This window comes from Erpetoichthys calabaricus, chromosome 6 (genome assembly GCF_900747795.2).
Source record: "Erpetoichthys calabaricus chromosome 6, fErpCal1.3, whole genome shotgun sequence".
Lineage (NCBI taxonomy): Eukaryota > Metazoa > Chordata > Cladistia > Polypteriformes > Polypteridae > Erpetoichthys > Erpetoichthys calabaricus.
The window spans coordinates 217082427-217105179 of NC_041399.2; the positions used below are offsets into that span (position 1 = coordinate 217082427).

Genomic DNA, 22753 nt, shown 5'->3' on the forward strand with positions numbered 1-22753 from the left:
CATGGGGCCAATGAACCAAACTGTCCTGTCTGTGTGGCCCCCAGCACCTCCAAAACCGAATGTCCCTGTTCCTTGAAATAGCGACAGGTGTCACACGGATGGACGAAAGAGGCCCCTCTGCGGTCCGCGCTGCTGCCCAGTCTCCGTTTCAACTCCAGCTCGTTCGCTCCATTTTTTTCTCCGTTTCTCTTCACACATCCCAGACTTTTTAACGGCACGTGAGCTGGCGACTCTAAGTCAAGACCCCGAGATGTCCGTGATGCGCGGCTGAGCTGGGCGGTCGCCCCTACTGTTCGCCGTCAATGAGTTCGCACTGCCATTTCCGTTCACTACATTTCCCATGATGCTCCAGTGCGCGCCTCGCGCTCTGTCCGGCGCCGTTTCCTGTTCGTCTGAAACACCAGGACAACGACGACTGACAAACTCCGCTACCCGTAAGCCAATTTTTTTGTTCTCATTATCTCAGTAAGTATCGCTGATGGCGCCCCGAGGCGACTTTTCCTTCGGCTCTTCCTCCGTTCTCTCTGTCTTGTAGTTTCCTGCTGCTCATCCTTCTCTAATCGCCGTGAATCCCGTAGCGCGCCCGCGCTGTTTTTATTTTCGTTTTATTAAAAGGACGTGAAGCCGTCGCCAGCGTTTCCTTCTGGTCCTCATGGCGTCGGTGCTTTTATTCTGCAGGTCGGAGTTTTTTGTCCGCCTGGAAGATGAAACTTTGTGCCGGTGGGCGACGCGACCGACAAATCAACAAACGCATTCGAGGAGAGCGGACGGGGGGCCCGGGCCCGTGGGTGGGCGAGCGAGCGAGCGAGCAGGTGCGCGCGGGCGTGTGCGTAAGCCGCAAGGAGCGGGAGCGCGCATGGGGGTGCAGGCGGGTTCGGTCGCCGAAGGGGGCATTAATGACAGTGGCCTGTCGTGTTGGGTGGTCACGGAGCGAAATGTCCAACTAAAGAAGATGATGCTGACCTGAAAGCCGCCTGGATCGGTGGGTCTTTTTGAGCCCCCGTCGCCCAACTTGCCCGCCTGTTTTGGTGCCAAGGACTTGTGCTGCTCACATGGAGCCTCTTTTACTTCGACCATTTAAGGGGAGCTAGAAACTGGCACCATGCATTACAGGACCCTGCTGCACACACTTGGGTCAGGTTGGCACTGCCAGTTAAATCACACACACGAACACAGGGAGAACATGACGAGTCTGTGGAGACCTGGCATGCGGTTTGAACTGAAGACCCCGGGCCACTCAAGCAGCAGAGTAAACCACAGCACTGCCATGCCAGCCTTCCTGTAACAATATGATGGGCGGCCTTGAGTGAATGATGTCAGTAGGGGCAGGTGGTGCCCCCTGCTGTGCCTGGCAGTGCTGATATAGGGAGGGTCTGCTGCACACATCGCCAGGCTCTTATTTTGGTGGGTTTTTTTAGCTCGCTGCCCCCCCAGCTGTTGTGGCACCTGTGCCCAGGTATCCGGGTCAGGGACGCAGAGATTCTGCAAGAAGAACGTGCAAAGATTCAAATGGGAGCCGTGGACCGAGTGTGGAGGGCACATCTGCCACCATCCAGTGTAACAGCTTTTCAGTTGTCCTGCTGCGGCTACTGGACTTTAATGACTGCCACCCTCGTCCTCCTCACAGCCTATGGTGACAAATGTAAGAAGACAAAGTGTTGAGGTGGGGAGGCTGCACTCATCCATCATGGCGCTGGAAACTTTTCGGCACATTGTGTGGTACGCAGTGAGGGCAAGAGAAGAGCTCACTGGACTCTGCGCCGGGTACACGGTCTGTCAACATGCTTTATAGCGCCTTTCCCAGGCACCGAGCGCTGTGACAAGTTTGATTTTACAAATTATTAAATGCAGAATTCATACACATAAAGACACAGCAGACAGGATAACAAAACAGAACCCGATTTGCACCGGTGGCGCCCGGCGGTTTCTGCCCACTGATTGTTGAGCGGAGGGAAGGCGCTATATAGCGAGTGGTTTCTGTGGGTGAGGTGACATGAGGGAGCTGACGGGCACTGCAGAGTGGCACCGCTGTATTACAAGTTGGTTACTTGACAACAAGACGCCTGTAAATCTCTTTATAGCGCCTTTCACTTCATCCTGGTGCCAGGCAGTGGCCAAGTGTTGACCGTTTGTTAGCACAACCCTCCATTTTCCAAACCTGCCTATCCAGAGTGGGGGTCCCAGCAGGCACCATGCATCAGGCAGTAAGAACACCAGGGTGGGGTGCCATCCCGTCGCAGGGTGAACACGCACGTCGGGGGCCAATTTAGCTTCACCAGCCCACCTAAACGGCACGTCTTTGGTCTTTGGGACAACACCAGAGCCACAGAAGGAAGCCCACAGGAACACGGGGAGAACATGCAAACTCCATGCAGGATGTGACCCCCCCTCTGGTCTCCTTGTTGTGCCCTCGATTCGCACACGTAATTGAGAATGTCATCGGACTGGTGACAGTGACCCAATGATGCTGTCATATAGTGCCTTTCCTGTCTGTCCCACTAACAATGCCACTGGAGTGTGGTGACATACTTCACGTTAATTGGCACACAGAAGTCAGAATTTCACGGGACTCCTGTCAGTAAGGTCCCTGTAAAGAGTGACATCCGTTTTGTGACAGGATGGGCGGTGATGACCGCTGAGTGGATGGTGGCGGACGTTTTATTTTATGTCACGTTCTTTTGGTGTCCCTTTAAAGGAGTGAGTCATGGTGCCACTTGTCTTTCAGATGGTGACAGACCCTGGAGCAGCTTGTCCTCGTCACATGCGGTGTGATGGCCGCCTGTCTCTTCCTCGTCCTTCTCTTAATCGTCCTGCCGTTTGATGTTTCGGCCATTTATGAACGTCGGACTTCCTTGTTTCGGCCCCCCACAGTCAGCCGCGTCCCACTAAGAGGGCTGAGCTTTGGCGAACTTCACGCCTTTTCACGGCATTCCACTTGGGTGGGCGACTGTGCCAAAGTGCCCACCTGTTCACTTAGAGGGCCAGCTGGTGAAGGTGGTCACTTTTGGCACAGTTTGGTGCCATCTTCGCCCTCAGCTCCTTATCTAAGCTCTTTGTGAATTCTAGGAGTGCCAGGGAGGTGCCAGGCTGAGTGAGACGTGGGTTTCTCTGTGTGGGTGCCCGTGTTTCTCCTCGGTGACCTTTGTGTTCCTTTTCAATGCTCTTTGTTAACACGCGTCCCACTGTGACAAGGGTGGATAGTGTTGCCCCTAGGGGCAGTGACTGTAAATCACATAAGACATCAGTTGAGGGGCACTTCAGCCCGCAGTGCCCCACCTCCATGCCCTGAACCTGCAGCTCAAGCTGGTACTCAGCCCCCCACATCGTGACAGTCCACTAAGTTTCAGAGCCCCTCAAAGCTTCACTCCTGTGCGCTCGGCAGGGGGTGCCACTCTGGCCTGGTTGCCATGTTTGCAGTGCCAGTCCACATGCCCTCTTTATTCTTTCACAGTGGCGCTCATCAGGCACAGGGCTTGATCTCCTTTGTCATCGTCATAGAAATGAAGTGACGAGGAGTGGGCCCTGGACTTGCCAGGTTAAGGGGGCTCTTCATGGTGGGCACCCCAGTCAGCCTTTCTCATTTGCCTTTCTTTCCTGGCAGGCGCCATGCAGGAGAGCCGATGACGGTGCCCGTCACCAGCCGCCCCGTGACATGGAGAATGCTTTGAGCAGAAGCCTGGACTCCAGAGGCTCCCTGCCCACCTCGGGCTCCGTCTCTCCGGCACAACTGGCAGCCAGGCTGGACTCGTACGAGGCGGGGGGCCGGAGGTCCATCTCGGATGTGCGGCGGACCTTCTGCCTCTTTGTCACCTTTGATCTTCTCTTCATCACCCTGCTGTGGATCATCGAGTTGAATGTAAGTGTCCCGCGGAGGGGACGGTGGGTCGCTGTGGGCACGTCATGGCTCTCGTGATGTAGCGCCTTTCCCAGCTCACACTCGCCTCGATTCACTCGTTCCCAGCTGGCCACCATCCTGGACCCCACTGCTGCTCTTATGGCTTTTCTTATCTGTTGTCCTTTGCCCACCTTGAACTGCTGGGACCAGTTTTGTTTATGGTGGTCCCAGTGCTGCTGCCCGTGTTGTCTGCCCAGACTCCTCGTGTCTGTGTGAGAGATGAGTGGGCAGTGCGGTGGACTGGCAAACCTCTAAGATTTGTTTCCTGCTGAACGCCCACCTCATGTTTCCCAGAAGCCCCTGGACTGTCCTGTGGCTTTCCCCCTGGCTGCCCACACACCACAGTTCCACGTCTCTCCAGTAGAGGTCGCCATTGAGACCCCCTACACTAACATATTGCCATTCTGCCATCTGCCCCTCCAAAGCTAAACGCTCGAGTGCCCCTTTCTGGACCCTCCCAGCCCTGCCAATGTCTGCTCCTTTTTGTTCCTCAGTTCTGCCATGTGTTGAATGCCAGGCCCGTGCCAAAAATGAGTGCAGCAGGTGGGTCTCCTTGGCCCCCTGTCACGTCATCGGCTACTTAGAGTACCTGTGACAAAGTGACACACCTGTCACGAGGCTCCCAAATGAAACTCCAGGATGAAGTTGAGACCCCGTAGTCTGGTGACATGGTGGCACCTCCTGACTCTGACAATCATGTGCCACAGCTGGGCGTGGGCTGGGCTGGCGCTATATAAAGGCTGACAGTCCCACTGAGTCTTCAGGTTTGGTCCTCCATTTTGTGTGTGGCTGGTGGTCCAAGTCACATTGCGGGGGGCAAGGTGGTCTTTTAAAAGTGCCAAGTGATTGAGTGGCCGGTGGCAGTCCTGACCCCCGTGTCTTGTCTTGCAGGTCAACGGGGGCATCCAGGAGAGGCTGAAGGAGGAGATCCTCCATTACGACTACCACAGCTCGTTCTTTGACATCTTCGTAAGTAGCGGTGGGGCTCTCCTTGGTGGCCCCCTCGTCACGTGTCCTTTGTCATTTTGTTGTCCTTCTAAGCCCATCTCCTTATCTGCCCGCCCGCCCGCCATGCTCCTCTCTGATCCTCCCACGTTGGGGGTCACCATTGCGTGTGTCTGGCAGGTGGGCCTACCCCTGACCCTAACGCTGTCCCGTCTTTGTCATTGCAGGTCATCGCCGTTTTCCGTTTCGCCATCCTGATCCTTGCCTATGCTGTGTGCCAGCTGCGACATTGGTGGGCCGTAGCGGTGAGTTGGCCGGCTGTTTTTTCTGTCAGCTGAAGTGCAGATGCCCTGTTATGGCTGAGTAGAGGGCACCTCAAGTTCCACGGGCATTCGGGGAGTTGGCACACAGTTCGGTTGAGGGGTGTGTGAGGGCATCAGCTGTAATCCAAGTAACAGCTGATCCAAGGAAAGATAAACATAGCTGGCTGGCATCAGGCGGGCACCTAAAACCCAGACAATAACAGAAAAGTGAGGATGGGACGGGCATGAGGAGGGAGACACAAGCTGGCAGGGCCTGAATTTGCATGCGTTGTTAGAACAGTTAATTAGCATAAAGGCGTGGCCAGCTGCTGCTGTCCGGTGAAGTCCCCTTCAGTTTGGTGACGTCATCACAATGCCAGCCACTCCATGTCGGAATGCCGTTAGAGTTGGCTGTGTTGTTTCTGGTTATGATGCCTGTTGCCAGTCGTGTGCCCAGTGACCTGACATGGGCCTAAAAGATGATGCCCCTGGCATTAACGACAGCTTCGCCACTCGTGAGGGGAGCTGGGATTTTGGCCTGTTAGCTTTGTGTCTGCCTCACTCCCTGGCCTCACTGGTCTCCTGACTGAGCCCACCTTTTTGAAGCGACTGCCCCTTGACTGGTCACGTTGTCACTTTGTCATTGAGGGTCACTGAGCGGAGCTTGATGGGTGACAAGTGTCCTCGTGTAAAAGTAAATCTGCAGCACAGTGAAGGGGCCTGATGACTTTGTGAGTCCACTGCATGCAGTTTAAGGGGTCACTTGAGTCCCCACAAGAGCCAGCACTGGTGACTGAGGTGTCTTCTGATGTCAACGTCGAGGGGGTCTTCACATCAGAAGTCCTGAGGGGCGCTGGCCGCCAGAAGGTGACTTCCTGCCAGCGCTGCGTCTTTTATCAGATAAGCAGAACAAAGTCCTCTCGTCATAAAGAGCTGGCTGTGCACACGGAAATACGAGGAGGTGTCTGTCACTTGTCACCAAACGCCACACCCGGTGGTCCTGTCACGCAGTCTCACTTAATTAGGCCCCTAAAAGCCACCGTGACGCCTACTGACTTTGGGGGTAGACCAGACACGGTGACGCCGTTCATGACACGAGTGGCCAGTGCAGTGACGAGAATCGGTGGCCGATTGGAGATGAAAACTCGGTGAGTGCGTGAAAGTCCAGGTGGCCTGCCCAGTCCTTGGGGGGAGGGGGTCAGACAAGATTCTCATGAAGCCCCCCGGTGCTGGGACCCCAGTTATACCGTGCAGAAGGCAGAGGAGCAGCAGACCCCTGAGAGCCGCAGCTCAACGCACACAAGGCTGCCTGTCTCGGGTGCCCGTCTCCTGGGTGTCACCATTGCCACCAGTTGACCGCGTGGTGGTTTGAAGTTGTCCCTTAAATTGATGGCCACTCAGGGGTCCCGTTCCTGGGGCATTTGTAAAGGTCTTTGTGGGGTCCTAATAAGGCGTGATGCTGACCCGATTGTCCCCACCCGCCCACTTCATTGAAAGTGACCCACATGTTTTCTGCATTGGCATAAATAAGCAGCTTGACAGGTGGGCACAGACCCTGTTCATGCAGGGTGGGTATTCCTACAAATAGAAGGTGTAAACGTGGAGCAGAAGACAATGACGGACTGTGAACTTGTGGAGACAGGGGTGTAATGGAGATATATATCTTCATGGGAAATGGGCAGCTGCCCCTGTGCCAATTTGTAACAGAGCGGGTAGACTGATGAGAGAGGGGGGTGGGCAGAAGGGTGCCATCAGTTTCAGGTTCAGCGTGTGTAGGTCAAGTGGGGCCTGAAGCTCATATTGTAATCATTGAATATTTTAAGTGAACCCCATCACGGGCAACCCTGCATTTGTAACACATTGGCATCGCCATCATACCATCAATAGAATAGAGCGCCACCCAAACTGAAACTCTGACTTAAACAAGTGATCTCTCATGCCACTGTGCCATCCCGTTGAATTAGCAGCGTCACCCCCAGTGGGCGCTACTCCTCTGACAGAAAACAAACAGCAACGATAAAGAGTCGGGGCTCAGGGTGGTGAGCCCCATACAGCTGGCAGCGGTTTGGTACAGAAGAAACAACAAGCGAATGGCAGCCAGTGCCACAGAGGGACGTCCTCTCAGGTACGAGTCCTGTCAGCTTATGGAGGTGACGACTTTTTATGTGGTCCTGGGAAGAAGAGGCGGGTTCATTGGTGAAAGCAGAATTGACGTCAATGACTCCTGTGCCCTCGATCTTCTAGTCTGAGGGCACCAAACAGGAGCAGATGTGACTGGCAGTGCCAATGCCAAGTCAGAGTGGAATTAGCAGTGACATATGAGCCTTGCAGATGTCCCCCATTGAGGCGTGTGTGTCAACTTGAACAGTGGCCATTGTGGTGCTGTGGCACTTGTTGGGTGTACCAGAGGGCAGCTCGAGCTGTGCCCTTTTCCTGAAGCTGCCATGATGGCTCAATACACTCCCCATATGCCAGTGTAGATCAGCTAGTGATGCGCAGTCAGCCTCACGGGGGTCCACACGGTCAGACTAAACGACCTTGCGGTTTGAATGGCACATAACACGGATTGTCATGGCAGTAGTGACGCCTGCCTGGCAGGTCTGGGCACATCGGGCCTTTATGGCTCCCAATGTCTTAACCGTGTCATCAGGCCATCGAGACGACCCCATGTGACTCCCACTCAGGCTAACCGGGCACACCGGACCCGAGTAGACTACCACATCCTCAGCCGGCACCCATTAGGGGTCTTCACACCCGCATACAAGAAGGGGTGACTTGTACAGAAATGTTGGGGTCTTCACCCGGGGTCTCCAACTGGTTTAAGGGGTACGTGGCATTTTAGAGAGTGGGCTTCTGCGAATATGCGGGCTAGTAAAGTGCATGCCGATGCGTGTGACAGGGCCACACTGGTACGAAATGACAGAATGACGGCCACTCGGGTTCATTCCAGATTGTCCTTTTATGACCCTTGTAACTGGACGTGTGGCGCTAGGGGGCTGTCAGAGAGTCACAAGTACACAACAAGAAGTCCGAGGTTGTGCAACCGCGCTGGCGTGAAGTGGGATTGTCAGCTTGGCAATTGAGGAACCGAAATAAAAACGTAATAAAAAAAAAAAAGAGGAGGAGGAGGAAGAAAACAGACACCTGGAAAGAGCAGAGACCAAGGAGGGCCGGCTGTCACCCACCCCACTGCCGTCTTGCTTTAACACCAGGGGGAGTCGTAGTCTGATCAAGGTGCCAGTGATGGCGGACACCAGAGCAAGAGGAGGAAAAACAAACGGGAATAGCTTGGCACCCAGGGGGCACCTCTTACACTGAAAGGTGCATCATTCTAAAGTTTGGGGGTCCTTTTGAGCCCCTGCACGTGGTGCCATGTGACTATGATGTCGGCATTGGAGATTAGGACTTCAATAGGGAGACAAAGCCATTGACACCCCAGAGTGCCAGGGGGAGGCTGCGGAGCGGGCAGTGCAGCTTTGGAGAGCCTGACGTGTCTCCTCTTCGGTTTGTCTTTGCAGGTAACGACGGCGGTCACCAGTGCCTTCCTCATCGTCAAAGTCATCCTGTCTAAGGTACGGAGTCTGACTCGGAGGGTTCCCGCTTCTGTGTCCCTTCTGTCGGTGAACAACAGCAATGGGGGCTTTGGGACACGTCACAGAGTGACGTCACGTCTGCTCCGTTGAAGGGAACGTCGTCTTAACCTGGAGTGGCCCCTCGTGACACCCAGAGGGGGGCGCTGTCTGCACAAACGGTCCTTCACTGCAGACGTGACTGGAGCTCGCTGTGCTGACCCTCGTTACGCAGGCCACTCTGTGTGTCACCTGACTTACTGAGCCCCCCAGTCTCTGACTCGCACTGGGGTCCTTACTGGTGCAGGCCTTCTGGTTAACACGCATCTGCTGTGACTGGTGTCTCTCTGTTTTATATAGCGCCTGTCATCTGTCTGTCACTTATATAGCGCCTGTCGTCTGTCTGTCACTTATATAGCGCCTGTCATCTGTCTGTCACTCATATAGCGCCTGTCATCTGTCTGTCACTCATATAGCGCCTGTCATCTGTCGGCCTGTCATTTAGCGCCTTTTCATTTCCTTCCACCCACCATGTATTGGCTGACCTTTACCAGCCTTTTTCCTTCTCTCCACGTTTTGATGCCAATGCTGTTTATTTCATATGTGTAGCCCAGTGGTCATTAGGGTACCCTGGCATCACGACTGAGTGACCCAACAAGAGCTGACTAACGAGCCAAGCGCCCACTCTGATGGTTGCCCACCCAGCTCCAGTCATTTAATGATTTGCTCCCGTGATGTATGACACTCGAGGTCACTCACATGGCTGACCAATGCCATAAGTTAACAGTGGACACAGTACGGTCACCAGGCTGGCCAGGTCATTTGTCAAGTGTCACCCTACTGATCACCTTCCTCGAGGCTCTACTTTCGTACTCCATGCCAGTGACGTTCAGTTCACACCAAATGCCCAGTACTGGACCCCACTGCCAAGATGAGCCGTCCATTCAGTTTTCGTCAGGCAGACACGGCTGGGCAGACTGAGAGTGGCACCTCCTGCCATAGCCGGGCACACAGACTGAATGAGCCCTTGAAAGGTGTGTGCTGCCCCCTGTGGTCGTGCAGGTAACTCAGTGCTTCTCTTTGGTGTTTTGTTTTTGAAGCTCCTGTCCCAGGGGGCCTTTGGCTACCTGCTGCCCATCATCTCCTTCATACTGGCATGGATCGAGACCTGGTTCTTGGACTTCAAAGTGCTGCCCCAGGAAGCTGAAAATGAGAACAGTAAGCAGGGCTTGGGTGGGCTTCTCTTTCGTTTTGTTTGCTTACTTTCATGTTGACTCGTCACTGTCACTTTGCTGCCCTCAATGCCATTGGCCAGCGCAGCTCATATTCCTGTCCACTGTTAATATAAAGTATAAATGCCAAATGAATGAGCCTGGGCATTGCGGGGGCACACCCGCACGGATATATAAAGCAGACATGTGGCGCACTTCTGTTTTTGGGTGGCACAAATTGGACACCCGAATATGAGGTGCACGGCCATTCAGATGGATGTCACGATGACACCACACTGTGCACAAAGTGTGACTTGGCCTGACAGTGTCACACGACACTCCATTATACCCGGGCAGTGCAGCATGTCCCACTGGCACAAGGCAAAATGATTTCAAACAAACACGAAAGATCAAGAAAGAACAACACACGACCAGACCCCCTGAGCCATGTCCCCCGTCATCCATCAGATGACGTGTGTCGATGTTGTGCTCTTGTCCCAGGCAGCCACTCTGTGACCACCCCCCCTCCCCAGGGTCCCACCATGTAATGATAATCCGCCAATTCAGGGTATTCACCTGTGCGGTCAGGCAGACAGCGGCACACCTGGAGGGGTCATCGCCATGGGGTGGGCCGCCACCTACTGGACTCTTGTATTGTTGCACTTTAGGTTGGCAGTGTGAGTATCCCCCTCACTTGAGAGGGTTGATGACCTTGCATCTCCTTTGTGCCATCGAGATTAGCAGGTATGGAGCAGTCAAAGGTGACGGGTGTCCATGCCAGCTGCTGGGCTCTCAGTGTGTATGGCAGATCATCAGGGTTTCAGCATGGACAGAGTCATCGGCAGGTTTATGATGAAGATGTGCCGCCTTCTTGCCACCTCACTGATGTTGTTGTCACTTTGTTGCAGGACTCTTCTCCATCTCTGCCCCCTCGGAGAGGGCCGCTCTTCTTCAGCCGGGACCGCTGTCAGACGGGCAGTTCTACTCACCGCCAGAGTCAGTGGCAGGTAAGCAGATGGACCCACACGGGCGCATCGGGGGCTTTCGTGTCACAAAGAGCCAGCGGGGGGCCTAAGATGTCACCTGTGAAGTTGATGTGGTGCCTTTCACTTGGCACTGTGGCCTTATGGGTTTACAGACTTGCCCAGGTCAGACTGTGAAGTGAGTTCCATCTAGAGGTGACACAAAGGCAATGACACCTGCTGCTTGAGAAAAAACTGTCATTGTCCTGTGATTGGGTGGTGCCCACTGCTGGCAGGGTGCCCTTTTATTAAGCTGCTCTGCCACTGAAGAAGTGGACAGCTGGTTTTATTACTCAGAGAGGACACCAGGGTGCCACTGTGCAGTGCATCACATGGACCAAGTTGGGAAGTCTGTAGGAGCAAATGCCCCTTGAAGTGTGGGCACCAGTCAGCTCTTTGGCATGCTCCCTTTCCAACACCAACCAACATTTTTCACCCACTGAATAATGGCATAGTCGCGCTGAAGATGCAGCCCACCTCCACGTTCTGCCCGATGAGTTTGAAGGTCCGAGTTCTAGTGAGCCAAACTAGTGGAGGCTCGTCGTGTTTTCAGTCTGTTGGCAGTCATCTGCCTGGCATTGTGCCCGCCACACCATCTTTAGGTCATCTCCAACAGGCTTATAGTGCCTTCTCATTGTCCAGTGAGTGACTGGCACATTGCTGCTGTGCGAGATGATTGATGAGATGGCAGCTTCTGTGCCCGCTCGCTGTCTGTGTGCAGTTGGCATGCCCCCCCTCCCCACCATTTGGCTTTTCCTTCATGTTTTCCGATTCCCCCCCCCCCCCCAACACGTGCAGCTCTGACCCTAATTGGCTGCAGACTGGGTGTGCATGAGTGGGCCCTGCAGTGAGCTGGCACCCCGCCCGTGGTTGGCACCTTCTGTGTACCCAATGCTACTGGGACACTTACTGGCATCTGAATGGGTTAAGTGGGCTAGAAAATGGAAGGACAGGGGGGCTGACAAAACTGTGAGTGAATAAGCTGCCTGTCAGGGAACCCCCCCCAATGTCAACATGCATGTGTGTGCCACATGTCCAGCACCGCACACGCTGGGCAGTGCCTCACACTAAAGATGTGTTTGAAATGTGCAGCAGGGCTGGCAGTGGGGTTTAGTGGGCACAGGTGGCAATGTTTGACTTTGGGTTTCCGTCATTAAAGAGACACAAACAGAAAGTAATGGTGCCAGCTGGCATGAAGTCTGGTGCCATGTCTGAGCACAAGGCATCATTGTAGGTAATGGCCTGGTCAGCACCCTTGCCCACGCATGAGAGGAGACTCCCTACATGTTGCCCCTCACCCACTGAAATTCATGTTGACGTCTCTCGTCTGCTCAGACCACAGCCTTTATATAGCGCCTTGTCACAGTCGGCGGCTTCTAATGGAATCATAAAAGAAGCAGCGGGTGAGGCCAGTAAAGGACCTGTGGGTGACTGACAGGAAGGACTGACCAGTGGCCCACCAGGGCGGGTGGCCAGGCTTAGTGTATGAGAAATAGAAGGAACGCTGTGGGCATTGTGCCCCCGGATGAGCGATGCTAGCAAGGCCACATGCCTCACAGTGCCAGTCTGATCTTCACTTTGTGAGCACTTCAGCCAGCGGCCACTTCCTCCTCCACTGGTGTCCACTTCCAGATTTGTAGTCGAGTCACCACGCTCTTTGGTGGCCTGACCTTTACGAGCGTCACACTCGGCACTGACAGGGCAGAAGTGAAGACAAGTGACCGAGAGATGACCGGCGCTGGCCAATGAGTGGACCACCAGTTGTGTGAATCACCTGACGGTGGCCTGGTGGACGCAGCATCGAGCTTCACGTTCTGCTCCTGCCATCTTGGGGTCTGCCTGCTGGCCTTGGGATGTCATTAGTGAGTGGGAGTGAAGGGGCTGTGAGAGGCCTCAGTGAGCCCCCCAAGTGACAGCCAGCAGGTCTGTGATTGTGTATAGCGCCTTTCATGTAGATGAGTGTCCCAGATGGACCACACTGAAGTGACCCCCACAGGGTGACCGGGCTGAATGTGCTGCCTTGTGCTTGACTGGCTACATGTGAGAGAGCGACCCGTACTGGCATAGCCCCTTCTCCGTCACACCCTTGTGACCCGCCAACTGGTCAGCTTCACTTGAAGGAGGACGTGTGGGTGGCATGTGCTTAGTGGCCGGGGGACCCTCAGCAGGCCCCCTTTACACTACAGTGAGGTTTTCTCTGGACAAAGGCGCTATATAAAATGGGCTCTGTGGACAGCACCCCTGTCTTGGAGTTCTGCTCCTAGCATCACCTGTGCCCATTGGCAGATTAAGTTAACCGATGCCAGTGACTTGGCCTGGCACCCCCTCCTGTGTGGCACTTTGGATGGGGTCTGTTAGCAATGGGTGGAGGCCCCCTGATGGTTTCGGAGGGTGTGCAGGTGGGTTTACTGCCTTAGGTGGCATGAGGGGCGCAGAGCAGACGGGTGGGCTTGTTGTTTCTGCTCGGTGGTCTCCTTCTCCTTTCATTGTCTTTCCCGGCCTGACTTGGTGAGGTTTTCGTTTCTTTCTGCCGCCTGAGCTCCTCGGCTCGCCACGTGTGTCCTCAGTGCGCCACTAGGGGGCAGTGCAGTCCGACTTTAAGAGGCCCGTTAAGCCCGCCTGGCCGGTTCTCGGTTACCGGATGGAGCAGAAATGATTGAAGTACACAGAATATTAAAAAAGAAAAAACTTGAAAGCGGGCAATTCTGAGAAATATTTAAAAAAAAATCAATGAATGCACTGAAAAAAGTGACGTCACTAACTGCTCTCTGCGTAAACGTCCCAGACGGAGTCACTGAAGACCCCCAGCAGTCCCGCGGTTTGGGGGGTTTACAGCGAGGAGGCAACATCGCTGGTCCCACCGCCCTGCCACTCGGCTTGTCCGCCGTTTTTCTGATTTCTTAACCGTTTCACCGCATGGCTGCCATTGTGATTGTCACCGTGAGAGTCGGGGGGGCTGTTTAACCACAGAAATGAAACCTCAGTCTGCCGGAGCGGGCGCAGGTGTGCGTGGGGAGGACGTGCAGGCGCGGCGGTTAACCGGGGGTCGCGCTGCTCGGCTGTTGTTTTTCCGTCCGCTTATCGGTGCCATCAGTGCTGTTGGTGATGCGGTTTGCGTTCCCAAGCAGAAGACGACGATGGCGGTTTAGATGAGGAGGGAGCGGAGGACCGGCGATGGCGCCTTGAGCGCTCGGGGTTGACGGACTGTCACCTTAAACGTAAGTCGACACGCGAAGCCCCCAGTTTAGACAACAGATGGGCGCTGTCCAGTGACGTTAAGAAGATGGATGTTTCAACAGGCGCTATATAGCAGACACACAGATACGCACACGCGCAGTACGGAGAGGCGCTATATAATAAAATGCACGTCAGTGTGAAGCGCACTATGTGCAGTGATCGACCGATACTGGAGGTGCTGTATAGTGAGCCGCGTAGCGCAATATGACAGACAGACAGAGATGTGCGCCGTATAGACAGACCGGTAGAGAAGGCGCTATATTATAACCACGTGATCGGTGTTACCTCTAATCTACAGCCATAGATTGGTAGACAGGATACTAGGAAGTCCAAGAAGGCACCATATAAAGAGCCACCTTTTATAGACGCCACATGCCAGCTGTGACGGGTCCATCTTAACAGCATTATAGACCCCCTGGGTAAAGCAGTGCACTGAGACCCCTACCTACACCACCACTCAGAAAGTCAAACATACATAGATTGGCATGGGGCCCTCGGGCAACTGTCCAGCGTGCCCACACGTTAGGACGGCCCTGAGCTGTGACTGGTGCTCTGTGGTAGATTTGTAGATTACCTGCTTCCCCACCAACATGCCAGACGTTGCCCCTCTGATGCCACGATAATAAAAACATATTGAAGTACCTGACTGTTATTTCATGGACTACACAGTAAAGCGGCGGATAGGTAGACATGAAAGGCGCCATATAGTAGGTAGCTACTTGTAGGGCTGCCCCATAAGCAGAGTGCTGTGACATTTTACCAATATTGAGGTAGGAAAGGCGCTATATAGCAGGCCTATGTTACCGACGGGCCCCTCAGTCCTGCTCCGTTTTCCAGTGGTCCCAGGTGAGGCCTGCGCAGCTGCTGTCAGCTGTGATGTCTCGTCACCAGGTCATCGTTGTCATCGTCATCTGCTGTTGCCTTGTGGGCTCCAGTTCAGGACCTTCTGCTGGTGTTTGGGCAGCGTGACCAGTCCACCCCCAGCACCGTCCCAGGACTTCATTCTCCGCTGGCGATTGTTTTTTGTTTTTTTTTCTTTGTTACTGAGGGCGTTTGGCCAGCGGATGTGGAGGGTCCTCTTTGCCCGCTCTTCAAAGATGGCTCAGCTTCCTTCATCGTTGGTCCGCCTCCATGTTTCTGCTCAGTATGGCAGAGCTCAGTTGATGTCAAACGCATATGTAGTTTGTGTGAAAGGCACTATATAGACAGATAGATGTGACAGCAGGAAAGGCGCACTATATAATAAGAGTGAACGTCACTCTGGGGGTGTTCAGTGCCCCAAGTCGGAGTTCAGTGTGTCTGACCAACAGGCAACGAGCTGCCGTGATGAATACGAAGGTAGTGATGAAGATGTCTATCGATGGCTGTGCAGAGAAGGCGCAATATAACACACTGACAGAGAAGTCTGAGGGGGCTGTGAATACTCGGAGTGTCGCCCCCAAGTGTCCTGTACCTGTGTGACCGACCGGCTGACTCTGCGGTGGCACAAGAATTTGTTTTGTGTAAAGGGGACCCCAGTTCTGTTCTCCACACCCCCTCTTTACTGCGCCGTTTAGGGGCTTTGGTTTTGTTACGCCAGTGAAGCCCCCGATACGCCCGGGTCGTCGATGTCTGACCTTCTGCCAGGTGACCTCTGGTGGCTTCACTTCGGCCCCCATGGTAAACCTCGAGGACAGGTAGGACCTGACGGCAGGTGACTTCTGTATCGGGAGGGCCAGGCCTTAGGCGCGCAGGACGTAACGGTGGGCTTGTGTCATCGGTCCTGCCCGTCTGTAGTTGATTTGGGGCACATCCTGTGATGAGTGCCCCGTCTTCAGGGTGGTGGAGGTGTCAAGGGTGCCAGCTAAATAATGAGTGCCCCCGGTGGGTGGGCCAGGGTGGCTGACATGAACTTGTCACATCCTCGTACCTGTGAAGTCCACAGCTGGGGGTCCCAGGGGTGTCGTCCGCCCATCTGTTCTGAACAGCCTGAGTGCTGAGAGTTTGACATGTGGGCACTGAGGCTGGCAGCACTGGGTTTGTGGGAGGGTCGGTGGCACTGCTTTTCAGCAGCCCCCCCAGTGCTGACCCTTCTTTGTCTCTCTTGTTGTTTTTCAGATTCTGATGAGGACATCGAGGAGAAGCACGATCACGAGAAGCCGGTCCTCTAGCTGGTAATTGTCACTTGTCACCACTGAGCAGTCAGCCGCGGTGCTCATGTGATGTCATCGGCGCACTGTGAATGGCCGCCTTGTGTTGAGCTTCGTGTGACGCTGGCAGGACTCGGGGTGTGTGTGTGTGTGTCACAGACGTGACTGGCGCTGAATGAGTGGGCTCACTTGCTGGAGTGCCAGTTTGTTGAACCCCAATCCACCCCCAAAGGAACAACTCGCTTACCGCCATGATTGTGACCCCCTGAACTCTGGAGGTGTCTGCTCGGTCCTCGGCCCCCCAAAGGTCACTTCACTGCCCTTACGTCACAACAAAAGTAAAGTGAAGTGACACCAGAGGTGCCCGTGCAGTCTGAATGTACAACGGGAGCCGAGAAGGGCAACTGTCACTTAAAGCTGCGAGTCCCTCGACTTGACCACCCTGTCATCAGTGGGGACTCCGCCGGGCAACATCCCTGAAGGGACAGTAAAATGGCCCGTGTTAATGAGCCCCTCGTGCCCACGGTATACAATTGGAGGATGAAGTTCACGCTGGCGCTTTGAGGTGTGGCCAGGTGGGCTTTACCTGAAGGAGTTCAAACAGAGGCTGGGGGTCTCGACGTGATCAGGCTGCGTGACGCGCCCCTCCATTCTGCTCCTGCGTCTTAACGGCGTGTTTTTTTTTATTTTTAAGGTCACACTTCACAAAGGACGGTGCAGGACCACCCTGGACGCTGTGACCCCCCGGAGCTCCGCCGTCTCCTCACTTCTGTTCTTCTATCTTTTGTGTTGCGTTTGAAGCGATTTGTCGGCTCGGTGCCCAGGACGCTGCCACGCCGCCATTCATCTGATGTCCTGGACTGGCACTTTAAGCAGCCCTCAGATGGCCTCATTGGTGACTGTGGCCAGAGGTGCTGCCCACTTTCTGCACTGATTTCTGGGGGTCCTGTGTGCCCCCCTGATGCTGTAACGGTTCAAGGATTTCAAGAGGTCCACAGGGCACTGAAGAAGAATGGCTGGCATCCACACTGTCACCTGCCTCTGGCTGTGCCCCGATTAGGACAACCAGAAGTGACGAGAGGGTGAGGAGAGTCGTACCACCACACACCTGCCACTAGGGGCGTCACAGTCTTCCACTTCTCAGGGACACGTTAGCCACCCATGTCACAGTCACTGGTCACCTCCTCACACAGCACGGGTGACCCTCTCGGGGGGGGTGTCCTGACCTGGCTGCAGCTGACAGTCCCTCTTGTGGCCATCGTCATGCCCCCCAGTGCTGTGTGTCAATCCCTGACTTTGCCACCAGTGCACCACTTTCTGTGGATAACGTGAGGGTCCCACCCTCTGTTTGTGTGGAGTGGTCTCAGGTGGTCTCTTGTTTTTATTTTGGCTGCCCAGGACCCCAACATTGTGCCCGCCTTTAGGTGCCTTTGATGACACCCAGAGGGCCCCACTTCTGCCTCATTTTGCCAAAAGGCTTGGTGGTCGACCATTGAGTTGGGGTTCAGTATGGTGGTCTTTTAAAGGGACTCCAAGATTTTTGTTTTTGTTCATTTCAGGCAATTTTTGTATAGCGCCCTTCCAGGGTGGGCAAACTCCTAAGAGTGGTGTGTCTGTGACCCGCTGTGCCATCCTTAACGTGGATGCAGCCCACCTGGATTTCCTTTGCAGTTCTGCTGCTCCCCCCTTGTATGCCCATACCCAGCCCTGCCACCCATCGACCCTCGCCAGCAGCCTTCGAGGCACCAGACAGACTGAGCGGTGGGCACTGAGGTGGTCCTGACAGATGGACTGCAGCTTCCCTTCTGCTTTGCCTCCTTCTCTCGTATTTCCACAGAAGTACGCGTGTGGCGCCCCCTTGAGTTGAGGTGGGCCTAATGGGGACGGGGTGCACCCAAACTTGTGACCAATGAAGCCCAGTGGTGGGTGGCAGTGGTGCCAGTCCTAGCCCCCTAACTGTAAGCCGATGCCGCCTGCTGCTGCTGCTACCTTGGATTTTAGGACTCGTCTGATTTCGGTGCCATTGCTGCTTCACTTTCTTGTTCTTTTGACCATTGGGCTCGTTGTCATTAAAATGACTTTGATTACGTCACCTTCTCTTTTTTGGGGGGTCTTCTCTCTGGCTGTGTGAAGGAACTGAGTGGACCTGAGAGGGGGATGAAGGAGGAAGACAAAGGGGTGATGCCCGGGTGCCCTGGCACCTTGAGCACGGCCCACACACAAAGGGTGACGTGACCCCTTGGGCCATCCGGTCCCGTAGTCTGGCTTTTATATAGCGCCTTCCCAAGGCGTCCTATGGAGCGCAGTGTGATCCTGGGAGTGGGGTGGCAGGAGTGACCCCACTGTCCCCTATGAGTGGACACTAAGAACAGCTGGACTGACCATTGAGCCCTGCGAGCTCCGCTATCCTGCCCAGAATAACATCAAATGTCCTGAATGTGGCGGGGACATCAACATAAAAATGTCAGGTGACAAGCGAGCTGCCGGCTAATGGAGGTGAGAAGAGCTGGGACCCCAAAACGTGGCAGAACGGGGGTCTTTTAAAGGGCCCACAGGATGTTTGCTTTTATTATTTTTATATAGCGCCCTTCCAAGGTGGGCAAACTCCTAAGAGTGGCACGTTTGTGACCTGCTGTGCCATCCATTCAGACAGGCAGTGTGGTGTAACGGTTTAAAGCTTTGGACTGCAAGCAATGAGGCCATGGGGTCAAATCCCACTGCTGACACCAGTGTGAGACCCTGAGGAAGTCACTTCACCTGCCAGTGCTGCAATTTGCAAAAACGAGAGAGAGGCGGAGCCAATTGTGTCCCAAATGGTGACAGTCATCTTGACTAAAGGCATCAGGCACCTGTGCCAGGCTGGCATGAGGTGGCAGTGAGCGGACCCTTAGCTGAATTAACATGCACAGCTTCAGGCTGCAGGACGAGTCGTGAAGGATCTCAAACCCTTCAGAGTCCCACCACAGCAATGCACAGAGGGGCGCCAGCCCATCATGGGGGACGGGGACAATTTGGAGTCCTCTGGTCCTCCTCATACGAGCCTGTGGCCTGCTGGAGGGAAACTCCAATAAACACTAAGCACTGCGTCACCACCCCAGGGGTCGTCACCTGTTCAACCATGATGCCCCCTGCTGGGCTGAGCAATGACCCCGTCATATGTGTGTGTGTGTGTGTGCCAGTCAGCTCAGCAGACCCCCGATCTTCGATCCTAAATCTCGTGACGTTTTCATTCACATGCGACACAAGTTCCAGTCGCGGCCGCTGTGTGGCATCACTGCACGCCCCCAGCGTCGCGGTCTTGAGGGGTTCAATGCCTGTCCTGGATTTTAGAGCGGCTGATTACTCTAACACACGTGTGTATGTGTGTGTTGCCCACAGGGGACAAACTGCACATTTAACAGAAACAGTTGGCTGCACCGTGAACTCTCATCTGTGGTGGGCGTTGGCATGCCACCCGTATCTGTTGGCACAAAAATCCCCTTACGAGGAGCCCCCCCTCCCCAGACAGAGTCGTCTTAACGGCATTATAGGCCCCCGAGCAAAACAGTGCATACTTACTCAACCACATAGATTAGATTAGCATGGGACCCCCGGACAGCTGCCCAGCGTGCCCATGCGTTAAGATGGCCCCAGTGCCCCAAGATAATCCACTGGACACGCTGCACAGGTGGGAAATGCTGGGGTCTGTCACGGGATGACCCGATCGGGGTCTTAACCGAACCTTTGATGTGACCTGTAAATTCGAGAAGAACATTCCGGAGCGCTTTGTATTTCGTATGAGGGTCGTAGGGGGGGGCGCCTTTGCGGCCGTTGCCCCGCGTTTCCTGTCCCCGCTCCCCTGTCGCCTGCTCTCGAGTCCTGCGGTTCGGTGGCCCGCTGAGCGCATGATGACGTCAGGAAGGAGGCGCCGACCGCACTTTCCGTCCTCGCGCGGCGCTCGCGGCTTCCTTCCTTTCTTCTTCTTCTTCTTCTTATTTGGTTTTTATTTTTATTTTTCTTTATTTATTTTTGTTTATCTGAGCAGAGAATCTGAGAGGCGCTGACGTGTCATTCGAGTCTCCGCAGCGCTTCGCCTGTGACGTCCCCTTTTGTATAGCGCCTTTACCCAAAGCAACTTACAAGCAGGTCGGGCTCCAGGGGGTCGCTTAACTGGACTAAGCCCACCCGAGTGTTCAGTACCCCCAAGAGCTGTCGGGTTTCATGTCACTTGTTCCATTTTTGGGACTTTCTCACATCGGGCCTAAAAGCGGCCCGTTAAAATAACCGAAGATGTGGAATTTAAAAAGTGCGCCCACGGCGCTCGGCTGCCCTCAGGCCTGCTCGGCGGCGGCTGTGAAGGCCTCGATGATCCCCTTTAAGAAGCCCCTCACTGCGTGTTTTACTTTAACGGCCAACCCTCGCTTTATATAGCGCCTTGTTGCTAGAGCACCCGCCATCTCCAAAGCGCTGTCTACTCCAGACAGAAATGTGACTGAAGAGGGGAAGGGTCACCCCCAAACCCCTGGCGTGCATCACAGGACTTTACGATCAAGAAGGGGCTTTTTGGTAAAGTTAACCTTGGCTGATATTTGAATGTACTTCATATTTATATACACAGTGGGGGAAATGAGGGTTTGAGCCCCCGCGGAGTTTGGATGTTTGCTCTTTTACTGAGAAATGAAGCGTCCCGGATGTTGATGGTAGAGAGAGAGAGAGAATATCAATCAAAAATCAAACACATTACAGAAATGTTCAAAATTGATTTGCATCTCATTGAGAGAAAGAAGAATTTGATCAATTACAACCACAGACTGGCAGCGTGCCTACCTGGCACATTACAGCCAATCAATCAATCAATCAATCAATCAATCAATCACAGACCCTCCTGATCTCAACTCGTGACGTGTATCAAGCCCACCTGTCCACAGAATCCTTGTCATCCATTCCAACCTCTCCGCCACCAGAGAGCTGCCAGTGGACGTCAGGGACAAGATGGCACAGACAGGCGCAGGCCCGGGTGTTCACTGGCAAACTTCAGATGTGCCTTGTTGAGCAGGGGGACCTTGTGGGCGCTGTGATATGTCAATCCCTGATGGCATAGTGTGTTACCAGTGGTGTCCTTGGTGACTGTGGTGGTCCCAACTGACTTCAGATCACTATCAAGCCCCTCCTGTGCACTTCTGGGCTGGACCCTCACCTTTCTCATGGTCATCCTCACCCCATGAGGCGAGATCTTGCATGGAGCTCCAGACCAAGGGCAACTGATGGGCATTTTCTATTTCTTCCACTTCTGAATAATCACACCAGCAGTTGTCACCTTCTCACCAAGCCTCTTGCTGATGGTCTTCAAGCCCACTCCAGCCTTGTCCCTGACGTCCTTTGACAGCTCTTTGGTCTTGTAGCCCACAGTGGTGGAGAGTTTGGAATGAAGGACACGAATTCTGTGGACAGGTGGGCTTGATACACGTCACGAGTTGAGATCAGGAGGGTCTGTGGTTGATTAATTGATTGATTGGCTGTGTGCCCGTGTGGTGCAGAGATTACCATCAATCAATCTGTGGGAGGCAGAATTCTGGATGGTTCTAGTTGGTCAAATCCTCATTTCTCTCAATGACATGCAAATCAATTATGAACTTTTCTATAATGTGATTTTTTGGTTGATATTCTGTTTGTCTCTCCGTTAAAATGAGAGCCGATGAGGAGCAAACGTACAAATTCAGCGGGGCATCAAAGACTTCTTACCTCACTGTGTGTCTCTCTTAAAACCCGGGGACAAGACGAGAGGTTTATGAAGAGACGAAGTTGGTCCAAATCTTATTGAAGAATTTCAACAGGAGGGAATATTCATCCATCATCCAACCTGCTGAATCCAAACACAGGGTCACAGGGGTCTGCTGGAGCCAATCCCAGTCAACACAGGGCGCAAGGCAGGAACCAATACTGGGCAGGGTGCCAACCCACCGCAGGACACACACAAACACACACACAAGGGACAATTTAGAATCGCCAATCCACCTAACCTGCATGTCTTTGGACTGTGGGAGGAAACCCACGCAGACACGGGGAGAACATGCAAACTCCACGCAGGGAGGACCTGGGAAGCGAACACCCAGACGGGTCTCCTAACTGCGAGGCAGCAGAGCTACCCACTGCGCCACCGTGCCGCCCAGGAGGGAATATCAGCAGAAAAAACGAGTGCGCGGGCAGTACGATGACGTCAAACGAACGTACGCACAATATCTATATGTGTACATATATACTACAGTATATCTATATCTATATGTACTGTCGATGTGTGTGTAGGAATATTCTCTGTTTATTATAAGCGATAGGAAATTCGAATGCATCCATTTTCGTAACCATCATTACAGTCGAATTCACCACAATAGTTTACATATTTTCTATCATGAAAGTAATAATAATAATAATAATAATAACTACTGTAGATGAGCTTATTAATGTCA

At 53.9% G+C, this 22753-nt stretch overlaps 1 protein-coding gene across 2 annotated transcripts in view; it reads left to right on the plus strand.

Moving 5' to 3' along the window:
• Positions 1-322: 322 nt before the first annotated feature.
• Positions 323-22753, plus strand: part of stard3nl (STARD3 N-terminal like) — a 72085-nt gene continuing 49654 nt past the window's right edge. The window contains exons 1-9 of one of the 2 annotated variants that reach the window (XR_007935272.1): positions 323-434; positions 3602-3856; positions 4787-4864; positions 5068-5145; positions 8661-8714; positions 9812-9929; positions 10831-10929; positions 16279-16334; positions 17005-17583. Coding sequence is in view for 1 of the 2 variants with exons in the window: in XM_028790861.2 (XP_028646694.1) it covers positions 3653-3856; positions 4787-4864; positions 5068-5145; positions 8661-8714; positions 9812-9929; positions 10831-10929; positions 16279-16331 (684 nt within the window). In the remaining variant the exon portion in view is untranslated. Of the gene's footprint in view, positions 435-3601; positions 3857-4786; positions 4865-5067; positions 5146-8660; positions 8715-9811; positions 9930-10830; positions 10930-16278; positions 16335-17004; positions 18398-22753 lie in introns of those variants that run through there. The other variant, XM_028790861.2, reaches the window with a different exon arrangement.